This window comes from Lepisosteus platostomus, chromosome 28 (genome assembly GCF_059453375.1).
Source record: "Lepisosteus platostomus isolate fLepPlt1 chromosome 28, fLepPlt1.hap1, whole genome shotgun sequence".
Taxonomy (NCBI): domain Eukaryota; kingdom Metazoa; phylum Chordata; class Actinopteri; order Semionotiformes; family Lepisosteidae; genus Lepisosteus; species Lepisosteus platostomus.
This window is the reverse complement of record NC_142638.1, coordinates 1,711,290-1,724,690: the sequence shown is the minus strand read 5'-3', so window position 1 is coordinate 1,724,690 and position 13,401 is coordinate 1,711,290. Positions and strand designations below refer to the sequence as shown.

General features: G+C 45.2%; 1 protein-coding gene across 1 annotated transcript; it reads left to right on the top strand.

Annotated features, from left to right (window-relative positions):
* The first annotated feature begins 125 nt into the window (after window positions 1-125).
* Window positions 126-12,670, top strand: slc35b1 (solute carrier family 35 member B1). Its single transcript, XM_088622741.1, has 9 exons — window positions 126-1,051; window positions 2,226-2,329; window positions 4,573-4,703; window positions 6,493-6,523; window positions 7,023-7,183; window positions 7,813-7,939; window positions 9,076-9,182; window positions 9,584-9,737; window positions 10,496-12,670. Exons 1-9 carry the CDS (start codon window positions 402-404, stop codon window positions 10,546-10,548), a joined length of 1,518 nt encoding a protein of 505 aa, XP_088478867.1. The 5' UTR covers window positions 126-401; the 3' UTR covers window positions 10,549-12,670.
* The last annotated feature ends 731 nt before the right edge of the window (window positions 12,671-13,401 follow it).

The window sequence follows — 13,401 nt, the reverse complement described above, 5'->3', positions numbered from 1 at the left end:
CCAGGTGAAATCCACGCCACCTGGTACAGCCTGCGGGATCTGCTCGATTATTTATATGCAGTTTAATCACTAACTAAATGACATTCTGAACGCTGACATGCAAGTAGACCGCACTTGTATCGGAAAACCAGCGTTCGGGTCCCACGACGATGTCGTCCAAAACATTACCTCGGAGCAGAAGACCGGAAAGTCTGCTCTGCGTAAACCCCCACTCGAGGGAAGACAATCATAGGTTCTAAATTTAACGGCATGCAGTATTTTTATAATTATAGACTTGGGTCTGAACGCAGAAGAGTCTCCCTCCCTTGGGATCTGTAACAGTAAAAAAAGGCTCCAGTCCCGCAGGCAGGTCTCTTGGCGCCCCTACAGCGGAGGGGACAGTCGGCTGGGTCCTAGCGCAGATGCTGACGCCGGCGCCGACTGCGGGCGTTAGGAGAGTGGAAGGGTCTCCGCCGGGGATAGATGCTACGGGGGATCACGGCGACAGGACATCGGGTCGGGGGAGCTCAGCGGCTGGGAGAAGCAGCTCGGACAGTGGGACAGGGGAGAGAAGGCTGAGCGGGAATCGGGAAGCGCCGCCGGGAGACGAGGAGGGAAAGGAGCCGGTCTGGCCCCTGGAGACAGAGCACCCTCTGTGGAGGAGAGGCGAGACTGAGGGGAGGCTTGAACGCATTCCTGCTCCGCGGCCGGTCGCTTCGGGACAGATCGCCTCGGGCGCCTCTCCCGGACCTGGACCCGCCTCGCCACCGCCACCGCGCAGTACCGGGGGTCCCGGCTGGGGCGCAGGCATCCGCCCACCCCGTCCCGGGGGCAACAGCGCCACCATTCCGGGGCAGATAGCAGCGGGGAGAGTGGAGCGGGACGCCGGGCTGAAGGGTGCGGGGAGAGGAGACGTCGGCAGCGGGGCTGTGGCAGTATCGATCCCGGTACTGGGAGACAGTATGGCGGCCGGTCGGGTGTCTCTGCTGCAGAATGAGCGCGTCCGGTTGATAGTCTGCTTTCTTGGAGTTTTTTTCTGTTACCTGTACTACGGTATACTACAGGAAACAATGTGAGTAGAACGGTGCTCTTTTCTTTAATTTTAGTGACTGTGTGCTGATTATTAGCGATCAGTAGCGATTGGGTGTGAATAAAACTGATGTTGCATTTAAACATTCATTTCGTGCTTTATTTAAAAAAAACTGCTCCTTTGAGTTGTCAGTCCGTTGTTTACCAAAGGTTTATTTCAGTTTATTTAACGTTTTTAATCTCGCCTCTGGTTGTTGAGTACTGTTACTGCCAGAAATGCCACCTGCTATCGAAGTAATGTCGGCATCTCTAAAAAGCTTTTAACTTAAAAAACAAGGCTGTGTCTGGATTACAGGTAGGAGCTGACATGCAAATTACGTTTTTTTTTGTAAACCAATTTAGAAGACACCGTCTAGGTACAGTTAACGTAGTGAAAACACCCCTTGTCATCTACGCATCAAAGCTGACGACAGCAGACGGCCCTTAACAGGCATGAACCGTTCACGAGGTTTTCAGCTGAACTCAAGAAGTGATTGAAACGGTATCTATTGTTATTTAGTTAAATGGAATGGAATTATTTATTTGATGACGTTTACTAGCAGTATCGCACTGTAATGCAGTTCTAGTACCCTGATTTCCCGATCCCTTCCTGATGTCGATGAATCAGTGCTGTAAAGGGATCTACCTGGGAAAAGGAGTTTTGCCCCAGGCACTCTGGGTTCCAAGAGAAGAGTGACAGAGTTGTGTCCCAAGGTTGAGAACAGCATCATTCTGGGACGAGGGTGGTTGAATCCTGATCATGTCTGACCACAGCTTTAAAAAGCAAGGATTTCCAGTATGTGTGCCGAGTATGATTGCTACTTCACAGGAATGCGTGGGATTGTGAGAGTTTGGCAAACCTCATTTGTTTGGTTGGTATTTTGACTCCATCTAAATTTTGCAAGCTCCTGTGTAGTCAGCCTGAACACTGTAGCTCAGAAACTAACTCTGAACATCCATGACTCTTTCTGCAGAAAGGTGCTTTCTGTTTACTTAGTTCCCACTTGTGTTAGCTGTTGGCCTTGACGTTTGATTTAATCTTAGCAGACTCAAATGCCCTTGTGAACCCTTCTGGTCCTCACCCCAGAGACTGGGTTCCTCTGAGCCGGGTGCGAATGATGTGTCTTTCGAATCGGCAATTAAAATGCTCTTGGTTTGACTGTGCTTGTCCCGGACAGAACGAGAGGGGAATATGGCACAGGGGAAAAGAAAGAGAAGTTTAAGTACGCCACCACTCTGGTCTTCATCCAGTGCATCATGAACGCCGTCTTCGCCCGAATCCGTAAGTACATGCACACTGCTCCTGCGTCTGACTTCTGGTCATTGGTGTTTGTTTATCCATTCGTTCTCTGACCACTTCATCCGGTTCAGGGGGCCAGAGTCTGTCCTGACGAGCAGTGAGCACAAGCAGGAGTACGTGCAGGAAGGGAAAAACAGCACTAAACAGGTTACCAGTTAATGATGTAGAGGCTGAGGTGTAAATGACACTGTATCAAATATCTCCCAAAACCAAAAACAATGAGTTTAGTGCTTGAATTTCAGGCATTTGGTGAGCGATGTGGTGTACTTAAGAGCTGAAGCTGTTTTTGTAGAGAGTGATGGGGGCAGAAGGGCAGTAGTGAACTAGATCCCCATAGAAAGATATTACCCTGAGAGGCAGGGAGTTTTTCCCTCTGACGTCTAAAGCTTTAGTTCAGTGATGGCACCGCAGGCTCGTGTTTCAGTAGGCTTTGCTCAACTTATTGCTGCTGACCAACCTTATTCTTTCACCATTGTTCCAAACTGGGTGTGGGGCCACAGGGGGACTTTGTGTTTGGGAAACACCTTTCTGCACAAGACGTTTCTAGTCAAGCACACGATCGTGGAATAACAGGAGGTTCACGTGAAGTCTGCGCAGGAAGAATTTCATTCCAACCTGAAAAGTAGAAAGAAACAGCAAATCAAGTACGATTTTGGCTGGGGAAACTGTCACACACACCTGAAGCAGCTTCACAGCTGAAAGAGTGTGACACACAATGTGGTTTCTACTGTTTAGTGTGGGATTATGGAATCAAGCCTAAATAAAACATTTCTGATAAGAGTTACACACCCCACCACCCACTGTAACTGTCTTCTTGACTAATGACCCAGCTTCAGATGGAACAGGACGCTTCTCAGGTGTCACCTGCACTGACCTCAGCTCATCACAGGTTTCCCTTTGGAAGGGTGTAACCTTATTTTGAATTACTGCCTTTTCATTATAACAGTTCTTGTGTACAGTCAATGACCTAGCTAGAGACTGAAGTGGATTGTTGTAGTGTTGCCCATAATTAACATTTTTTTAAAGCTTTCGTCATCTACCAGCACTCTCAGAGGGACGATCTATTTCACATGTACCGTCCTGATTTTTTTTTTGCTTCGTATAATGATGGTAATGAAAGACCTTTTGATTTTTATTATACACCTTTGAAAGCAGTTATCTCACATAGTTATAATTTAAACTGCTATTTAAGTATCTGTCTTGCTATCCGGTTATTTTCAAAGCTGATTTTCAAGAAAGCAAGAATATTGGAGGAAGTGGGGGAAGAAATTAGCTGTTGCGCGGTGCGAAGTGGGGGAAGAAATTAGCTGTTGCGCGGTGCTCTGCACACTGTGGGTGTGCCTGCTTGACTCCCCCGTCACAGAGAGCTGTGCTCTACCTGCTGGAACCTCGCTACAGAAGCCCTCCTTTTTGATCTAAATGCTGAAGCGTGAATTAAAGAGCCAAATAATTGCCAAGCATTGCATAAGGAAAGAAACCTTTATTTTATTTTAACCTGTTTATTTCTAATTTTTCATAAACCGAGCAAAACAGTATAACCCAAAAATATTCCTCCCAACCATCAGTAGACCCCTGAATTTCCGTCCACAGGACCCCAAATATGAAGGGGCACTGTTTCATAACAAATTGACCATGGTAGGTGTGACACTCGCATTCACCCCACAGTGCACAGTGTTAGTGGGGTGTTCTTTTTGTGAGTGGAGATCTCTAGGTTTCAAAAATGGAACAAACATTAGATCCAGTGTGCGTGAAGGACTAGAGACACCGCGAATAAAAAGCTATAATAGAAAAGGCTATAAATGTCCTATTTGTGTCTTGTTTTGATATTAACTGTGTTATGATGAAAGCAGAGAAGTAAAACTTGTACTGTAATCCAGCATTTTAAGGGATTTAATTCTCGCAAAGGAAGTGGAAAGCTCCATATAAAGCAGATCAAAATGGGACAGGGTCCAGAAATGCCGAGGCAGGGATAAGGAACCCTGTACATGCGATGGGACCAGTGAGGGGCGGTGGTTAGCATGGGTTCGGTTCCAGACCTGGGGTGCCGTCTGCATGAAGTTCGCATGTTCTCCCCGTGTTTGAGAGGGTTTGCTCCCGGTGCCCCAGATTCCTCACACAGTCCAAAGTCAAAATGGATGGATAGATGGGGTCCTGTGAGCCACATGTGTTTCCTTTTCTACATGAGACCGGTATCTGATGTGCTTTCCCTCCCTCCCTGCTCCCAGTTATCCAGATCTTTGAGAAGTCCAAGCCCGATCGCACTCGCAGCTGGCTGTACGGAGTGTGTTCGCTGTCCTATCTGGGCGCCATGGTGTCCAGCAACTCGGCATTACAGTACGTCAACTATCCCACGCAGGTCAGTGTGCCTAAGGACTGGGGTCGTCCTCTTAAAAAAAACGGGACCGTCCGCTAACTCTGCCTTTTGCACACCTTCTAGTAATAGACTTTCACATTGAAAAAGTGTGCTAGTAAAATGAATGCCCTTCTTCCGTTGTGTAATGAGTTGTTGCTATAACAAAAGCAAGCCAAACCCAGCCTCCCTTTCTCTGTTTTTGTACCTAGTAGTTTGTTGCATCCTGTTGCCTATTTAGCCATTTTTGTGAGTTTTATTTCCACATATCTTGCCGTCCATCATGATGTCTGTGCATTTTTAACCACTACCTGTCAGCGAGAAGTCTAGAAGTCCAAGGACAGAATAGTCTGTAGTCTGTGAATCTCCATGCAAGACAAGACATTGTGAAAAGGCATGGAAAAGGAGGGTGCTTAACAGGCACGGCACACAGTCTGGTTCTTCCAGTCTCAGCTGTGTACCATCAGCAAAGATGCACAACAGAGCACAGGGCCAGCTGCCCCAGGTGAGCTACTATAGTGTGAGATAGGAGAAGATGGAAAGTTACTCAGTTTGTGGACTGAAGAACAAGAATAAATGCTTACTACTCAGTCATACTTGCTTACTTATTCAGTGAATCAGATAAAAAATTTTCCTGGGATGTTTCAAAATGCTAGTTTGCGGAAGAGAAACGGAGTGTTAGTGCATGAGAGTGCAGTGCATGAAAGGGTTAACAGCAGCAGCTGGCCCTAGGTCACCCCGTCATTTGGCAGAATCTGTCTGGGCCTTGTCTGGGTGACCGTGACCTCAGTGAGTCAATGGGACACTTACAGTAAGGTAAGACAGACTGAGCTCTGGTGCTGAGCTGCGTCTCTCTGCACAATGAGCCTGTTTTTCTGCACCACTGTCACAGTTGCCTGTTGTTCCCTTTCTTCCACGAGTTCTGTGTGTTCTCAGGACTTGGAGTGGAAGTGTCTTTAGAGAAGGATTCGAAATCCGCAGTAAGGTCTCTGTGACCCATGAGGCGCTGCAAGTCTGCAGTGTGTTTGTTAAGTCAGTGGGTACAGATAATGGATTTCTGGCAGCAGCCAGCTCTGATGGAACAGATGTAAAATATAAAATAAAAACAGGACAGATTCTAGTATAGAGTCATTGAAAGTGAGTCACCCTGAATGACTTCGTAGCTTTATACGGAAGAGTGAAATTTTTCAGTGCAGTATTTTGTAAAATCTTTGTAAACATTTTAAAGGTGCATATATATTTGGTAAGATACAGTTTTGGGAAGGGAAACCAGCTGTTAAAGAATGTTTCTTATAAATACACTTGTGGATTTTGTTTCTGCATTTATTTGGAGTTGTAAAACTCGTGTGCTTTGTAGTACGATTGAGGAAGGAATAAAGAAACCCATGAGCAAACTGTGATCCGCTTTAACTTTCACTCAATGGTGGAATGTGGTGCTTGGCAAAAAAAAAAGTATAACAGTATAACTGTGCTAAAAAGCCATTCCGAACATCATTTAGGACATATGGGGATATATTGCTAAACTATACTTTGGTAAGAATAAGTCTAGATACAGAGTATCTTGGGAAATAGACTTTCTTAAATGTTACTAACAAGACCATTCAGCTGACTGAGCTCAAAGGAGAATATAAACAGGCCTGATAGTCATGAACTAATATGAATATGCAGTGGAAGCATTTACAACCAGAAGGGTAATTTCTGCATAATCAGTTTTCCTTGTCTTGCTGCCTCTGAAAGTTGTTTGAGCATGTAATACTGAGGGTTTTATAATGTGGTCTTATTTCATCTCTTCCAGGTTTTAGGGAAGTCCTGTAAACCCATCCCAGGTAGGATGATCAGCCTGGTTTGCAATTTAATATGAAATGTGTGTGAGATATACTGCCCAGTTCTGTTATAATTCTAAAAAAAGAAAGTGAAAAGTATACTTTATATTAAATCCTATTCTGTTTCTTGTTAACAACGCTTTTATCAAAGGCGACATGAATGCATTACAAGTGTCAAAATCCAGTGAATTATATTCCAAGAGGCATTTAAAATTCAAGTTGGTGGGGAATCATGTATACAGGGAAGCACTGATAGTTGCAGTAAGATTTATGTAGTGCAATTTACTAGATAGATAAGACTTTATTGATCCCGTAGGGAAATTGATGAATACTAAATGAATACTAATACTAAGTACTGTGCCCATTCCTCTTTTAGAGAAGTATAGGTAGCCATTAGTTTGCTATGTCAGTTAGCTGTAGAGCACACAAGAGTATGCTTTCCACCCATTGAGAGGGAGTGAGGTTGGGGCTTCGTGCTGAGAGGCTGGTCCTGTGTCCGCAGTGATGGTCCTGGGCGTCACCATTCTCCGGAAGAAGTACCCGCTGGCCAAGTACCTGTTCGTGCTGCTGATCGTGACGGGCGTGGCGCTCTTCATGTACAAGCCCAAGAAAGGCGTGGCTGAAATGGACGAGCACCTGTTCGGTTTTGGAGAGATGCTCCTGGTATGAACCACTTGAGCCCAGACTGACTTCTTTCCCCCTCCCAGTTTTTCTTTCTTCCCTTTTTCCTCATTAGTATTTGGCCCTTTTCTTGTTCAAGGTCCTTCACTTCGCTATATATGTGCCGTCTATCCATAATCAGAAAGCCAACTGTCTGGCAAAAGGCAGGACTGTGTCCTGGATGGGATGCCATTCTATCACTGGGTACACAAACACATCCAGACTTTCTTCCAGTGTCATCCTGTCGTTCCTTTGTTTCTCTGTTCTTTCCTTCCTTAAAACCATCACTTTTTCTGTTTTTTCTGTAAGATCACAGATCTATGTATAGAGGCCCAGGTGGGCATCTGTGTCAGCATGCAGTGGCTTCAAAGACACAGGCGAAGGTTAATACAACTCTGAAAAATAGAAAGAACTACCTCCATCTTTCAAATTTTAATCCTTCTCCACCTTTTACGTCTTTGACACTTGGCTCAACAGCTGAAGTGTTGTTTTGTCTTTCTGCTTTTCATCTTGGAATTAAGTTTAACTTGATCTATATACAGAACATGTCCATTCCTCTGTGCACCCATGAATATGGCCTCAGGTTGCACTGAACTGATAGCAGTGAGGCCATGTGTGTGACTGTGTTACAGCTGCTGTCTCTGACACTGGATGGGCTGACCGGTGTGTCCCAAGACCACATGAGGGCCCATTTCCAGACTGGCTCCAACCACATGATGCTCAACGTTAACCTGTGGTCCACTCTCGTTCTGGGCATTGGTAAGGCAAACCGCGCCTCTCTCCTGGCTCATTCCCACCCCAGACTCTGGCTCACACGTAGGTTGATTAGTAAAGATACAGGTGCCTGGGTGCAAACAATTTCTAGTCCTTCTATAGCACAACCTGCAGCGCTCCATCGGTGCTCCTGTGTCGCTCAGCTCCCAGGACAACGCGTCTCTCCGCAGGCTGTCCCTTTAGCTCCCTCAAGTAGTTGCAGAATGAATGCAAGCCAATTGAGGAAACTATTTTCAAAGCAAAAAACAGGTATTTTTAACTTTTCGTGACTGAATTAGCAATCCCCCAGGAGCTGCGGCACAAACTGTGCACCTGACTGGCCAACCCAGAGTCACCATCCAGCAAATTGTATCAGTCAACTCTTAAACGTGAGCTCACCAAGACCGGCCTGACACACTTTGACATCTATTTATAAGAAATATAAAACGTTTACATCTTGCATAACATTCATAAGAAGTCCTTTGTCCCCTGTGCTGTAAAGCTCCTCAGTGAATGGATGGAAATGTAGTCCCACCACTGCCTGTTAATTTATGAATTATGTGCTGTTGTTATAATTTCATGTGCTTTATGAGTTTTTGTGTCTTTTATGTTTTGCTTGTGTGTTTTGTACTTTTATGGGAGGAGCCAAAGACAAATTCCCACAGTAGTGGGATCAGTAGTATCTGTGATCAGTTTTCAAGGTTTTTTTTGCTGAAATGAGCGCTTGTCCTGGCGATGTGCGTTTTCACTTCACAATGTTTCTGGTTTCTGGCACTGACCCGCCTGTCTGGGTCATGAGATGACACAAGTGTAGAATCCAGTGATTTCTGCTGAACTTCGACAGAAACTCTGCGATGGGCTGGTGCTCCCATTGCTTGCTGGCTTAGGCTCTGGCTCCCTGCACTGGGTAAAGAGGTTACAATAAGAGAAAAGAAACATCAGTTCCAACCACATCAAATTCACTAATGTCTTTTAATTTGCAGCAGGTGCTGTGATATTTTATTGAACGGGGAAAACTCATTGTGTTGCACGTATTGAAGATTTGCCAGCAGTGGGGCTGATTAACGGGCAGACTCCTGTACTAGATACGGGCTGGTGGCGTGTGATCCGGTCTCTGACCTCGTCTCTTGCTCCTGCCTCAGGTGTGCTATGGACCGGAGAGGTCTGGGAGTTCCTGAGTTTTGCCGATCGCTACCCTGGCATTGTCCCGAACATCCTGCTCTTTGGGCTGACCAGCGCCATGGGCCAGGTAGGGCAAAGGACACCGGCTGCTTGGCTGTGGGCTGGGCAGTGTAGCTCAGACAGTGGTCTGCAGCTGTAATGTCTTCGGCTTGGCATTTTACCTGAGCTCCTAGATAGCTCGTTGACCTAGTGAGTGGCTGTATTTGACCAGCTGCACCCTTTACAAGGGTGCTTACACAGCTGTTGGTTTCAAACAGGGATGCACAGCTCCAGTTCTCAAGGGTAGGTTCCACAGTTACTTTTCAGCTCGTAAATGATTGAGATTAAGACCAGGTCATCAATCCAGTGAAGTAATTTATGTCAGCTGTGGAATGCAGACCAGAGACCCCAGTGGCCCATGGGTGCCGATGAGCAAAGAGCTCCTTCAGGGGTGCCGCCCTGAGTGCTGTCTCACTTGTGCTTCTCCAGAGCTTCATCTTCATGACGGTGGTGTACTTCGGACCCCTGACCTGCTCCATTATCACCACCACCCGCAAGTTCTTCACCATCCTGGGCTCCGTGCTCATCTTCGGCAACTCCATCAGCACCATGCAGTGGGTGGGCACCGTGCTGGTCTTCCTAGGTGAGTGTGTCCCATAGGCCTGGGCAGGGCTAGCTTATCAGAGCCTTTGTCCTCAATCTGTCACACTCATTTAGAATCAAGCTCCACTTATTAGTTTTGATTACTTCATGGAGCACTAAAAATAAGTATATTTGTTACATAATAGCTTAAAGTATATTGGGTATTTAATTAAAACAGGTTGCGGGTGTGAAACAGTGAACTCAACCAAAGCTGTTCAACATTTTAGAATGATTTCTGTCTTTAAATGGCATTTCTAAAAGATATGCGTTATCTTGCTTTGGCTAGCTCTTCATTACTTGTTTTTCGCAATATGCTGGTGTTATATATTGCCGTAATATGCCCTGGGATTGTAAAATAAATCTGACATAAATTAGTAATGCTCCCCTCCGTTTCTCTAGTGCATTTGTATTTATATACTGAAGGCATTTATTCTGAACTGCTCTCCAGCTCTCACTGAAAGTAGTCATGTGACATGTTTTTTCAGTGTATTTTAATTAGTTACACTGCAGCCTATATATAGTCTCTAAATTAATGTTTTTTCTAAATCAGTCCTGTAAAATCAATTTAAAAATAAACATCAAATAAAAGAGAGGTTTTGGAGTACTAGAAGACTAATGTGCAGAGCTAAAGGTCACTACAATGTCCTGTACATAAGAAAAGGTTCTGAACAGCCCAGTTTCTGTGTGACCACAGTATAAATTCCCCTGGTACTGACATGACTGCTGGTCAGCTACTGATTGAGTTTTTTTCTTTCCCAGGTCTTGGACTCGATGCCAAGTTTGGGAAAGGGCCCAAAAAGACGCCGCGTTAGGAAGCGCCAGCGGTTTCAGTGTTTCTGCGGTGTGGACCACAGCAGGACGAGCACCAGGGGGCTCCGCTGGCAGTGCCTGACAACAGCCTTTCCTTTCCGCTTGTCACTTTCAGGAGTTTGGCCTCTTCCCTGGTGAGGACTGACGTCTGGACACTTTTACAACAGTTTTATTTTCTCTCCCTTTTTCCGTGTTAAGAGCCGAGGAGCAGATGCATTGCCCTTCGGTCCTGCCTGCTCTGCACCTGGGACCTGACTGGTCCTTGGAATGGTTCCCTGTTGCTCCTGCTTGGCGTGTGCAGCAATCCGACTTTCCATTCAGTCACCTTTCAGAGTGGATTCATACTTGATGGTTTTTTTCTAACGGGAAAATTGGCCCCACGAGTCAGCAGAAATACTATAGCAGCATCACAGAGTGGTAGCTGTATACGTCCTCGCTTTGTATGCAATAAAATCATTATTGAAAGGCCCAGGACAACTTTTAGTTTACCGTGCAAGGGGGAACCTGGCTAGTTTTCCCAGTTAGAAAATATTTGAAATCTGCAGGGTTACCAGCAATAAACTGTCTGGTATAAATCAGGAAAATGGCTAGTAGTAATGACAGTTGTTAGCTGCACAATACACACTTACTCATGCCAAAACCCAACTTGTAATCGGGAATATATTATTTACAAATTTCTTTCCATTTGAAACCACAGAAAAACTGCTAAGAACGAGGGTGGGGAAAATGTCTGCACACACCGAGTTCTCCTTCGTCTTCGAGACTTCAGATGTGATAAGTGACAGGCAAACATTTGAGTGTGAAACACCTGTGCAAAGCCTTTTGGTCTCAGTAACAATACTTCCCATTGTTCATACATGTAGGTTATTTCGATTTTTTTAAATTCGTTTCCTGTATTTTGTTGCTGAATCTGTATTTTTACATTTGATAAACAAGTGCTAAAAGTATTTGGGTCATCCCTTTTGTATTATGTGTCGGTCTGTCTCCCGGTAGCTTCTCTAACCTGGGGGATTCGGTATGCTGGGATCTATTGTAACTGGCACTGGTGTGACTCTTGGCTTTGTGTCATTAATTTGCAGTCTAGAATTGTTGCGAACGTCATAGATCTCTACACATGTATCCATGGTGGTGTTTCATTTTGTCCTTGATGCTCTCTCACCTGCTTATGCCCTTCATGCTGTTATGCTTTTGTCTTGATTTGCATTTCTGATTCTGCTGTGCGACTAAAATCATCCGTCGAGTACAGCTGCTGAAAGATCTTGGGCAAAGCGAAGAGACATTGGGGTGTTTCAAGGCCTCGCCAGTCTTGGTTGAAGGGCATGGGTTAAAAACAAAGGGGCTTCTAAGTCTCTTGGAAAAATTCTTCAAGAAGTCTGGGAAAGTGTCAGCCTTAAGCAGAGGATGAGTCTGTGCATCCTGCTGAAAACAGTTATTGAAATTGTAACATGAAGTAAATATAATTGACAGACCATGCTCCATGTTAAAGCTCCTATTGACACCCTCTCACTTATTATAACCATGTAAGAAGCATGAGTTACATCCCTCTTTCCTTATTTGGTTTAACGGCACCCAAGACTTGCAAATTATTTCCTTAGACCGAGTATCAGGTTATCCGTCAGCACACAAACCTGCCAGTTCAGAGAAGACAGAGAAGTCAGTCAGAAGACAGTGTACCCAATAAAAGTACACACAAAAATCTGATGTTTTGTAACATTTTTGATGGGGTAGCCGTTAGACCATTGAGTGCTCTCACTCCTACAGATACAGCTGTGCCAGCAGAGAATCACAGGAGCAGCAGGGACCTTCCACCTGTGCTGGACATCCGGAAAACAGGCCCTGCCATCATTGATGGAACCTGACACTTATTTCTCCTTTTTGTTCTTTCTAGCATCTGTAACGTGTTGTACTTAAATTATATGTTATTTTTTAAGAAACAAAGTTAAAGGGAAATCTATATTTTTCACGAGCGGAAACTGTATCATGTCCTTTGTGTAAAGGCCTTAAAACTGGCAAATTTCTATACCTGCCCAACATGTCTGTGGACTCGCCATCTTTGTGTGTGTACCACATGGATCTAGTGTCTGTGGGTGAAACCAGATTAAACACCGTTGTGGCCAGACAGAATGGGTTTGTGTAGTGTGTGTGTGTTTTCTTTCGTACTCCCCAGTTTGGATCATGCATTGGTTGGATTGCAAGCCGTGTGCAAAGCTTGGACCATTTCAGGGGTGTCTGAAAGAGGTGCTTCACTCGTAACCAAGTGAGTATGAGGGGCTGGATGTAGGCCTTTCTGGTCTGACGTTCTCATGACGAACTCGGCTGCCTTGTGCAGTATCCTCATGGCACATCCCACATGTGCAGTGGCTGTTTCATCAGGCAGGCCCACAGCTGCTGCCTCTTGCCACTGGTCACAGTTGTGCTGTTGACTGAGTGGACCCTGGCTGACCTCAGGCCCTGTCCACTGGGCAGCTTCTAGCCTGCGTCACACTGCAACTTGGGGAACTTCGTTAATTAGCCAACGGTTCAGACCAGTTTCAGCGTCTCTGGGTCTATAATGGCTCTGTCTGCAGGTTGTCATTCCAGGTCAGCTAAGTCTCCAGTGCTAATTGATGCCTTTAATTGCTCTGCTTAATTGTTCAGTCTTTCGGTTAATTTGTTTCTGCACTAGGTTTCATAAATACCGCAGTTAAAAGTATTTTGTGGTGTCTACTGTTTCCAACATACCAAAATTATAGCTGCCTCTCTACAACTTGCTCACCCTTATTTTTCACTAAACTGCATAGTAAGAGATTGCAAGTGTTGAACAGATACATGAGGGAGAGAATTTTCAGATGGTCATTTTTTCTTTCTGCCCTTGA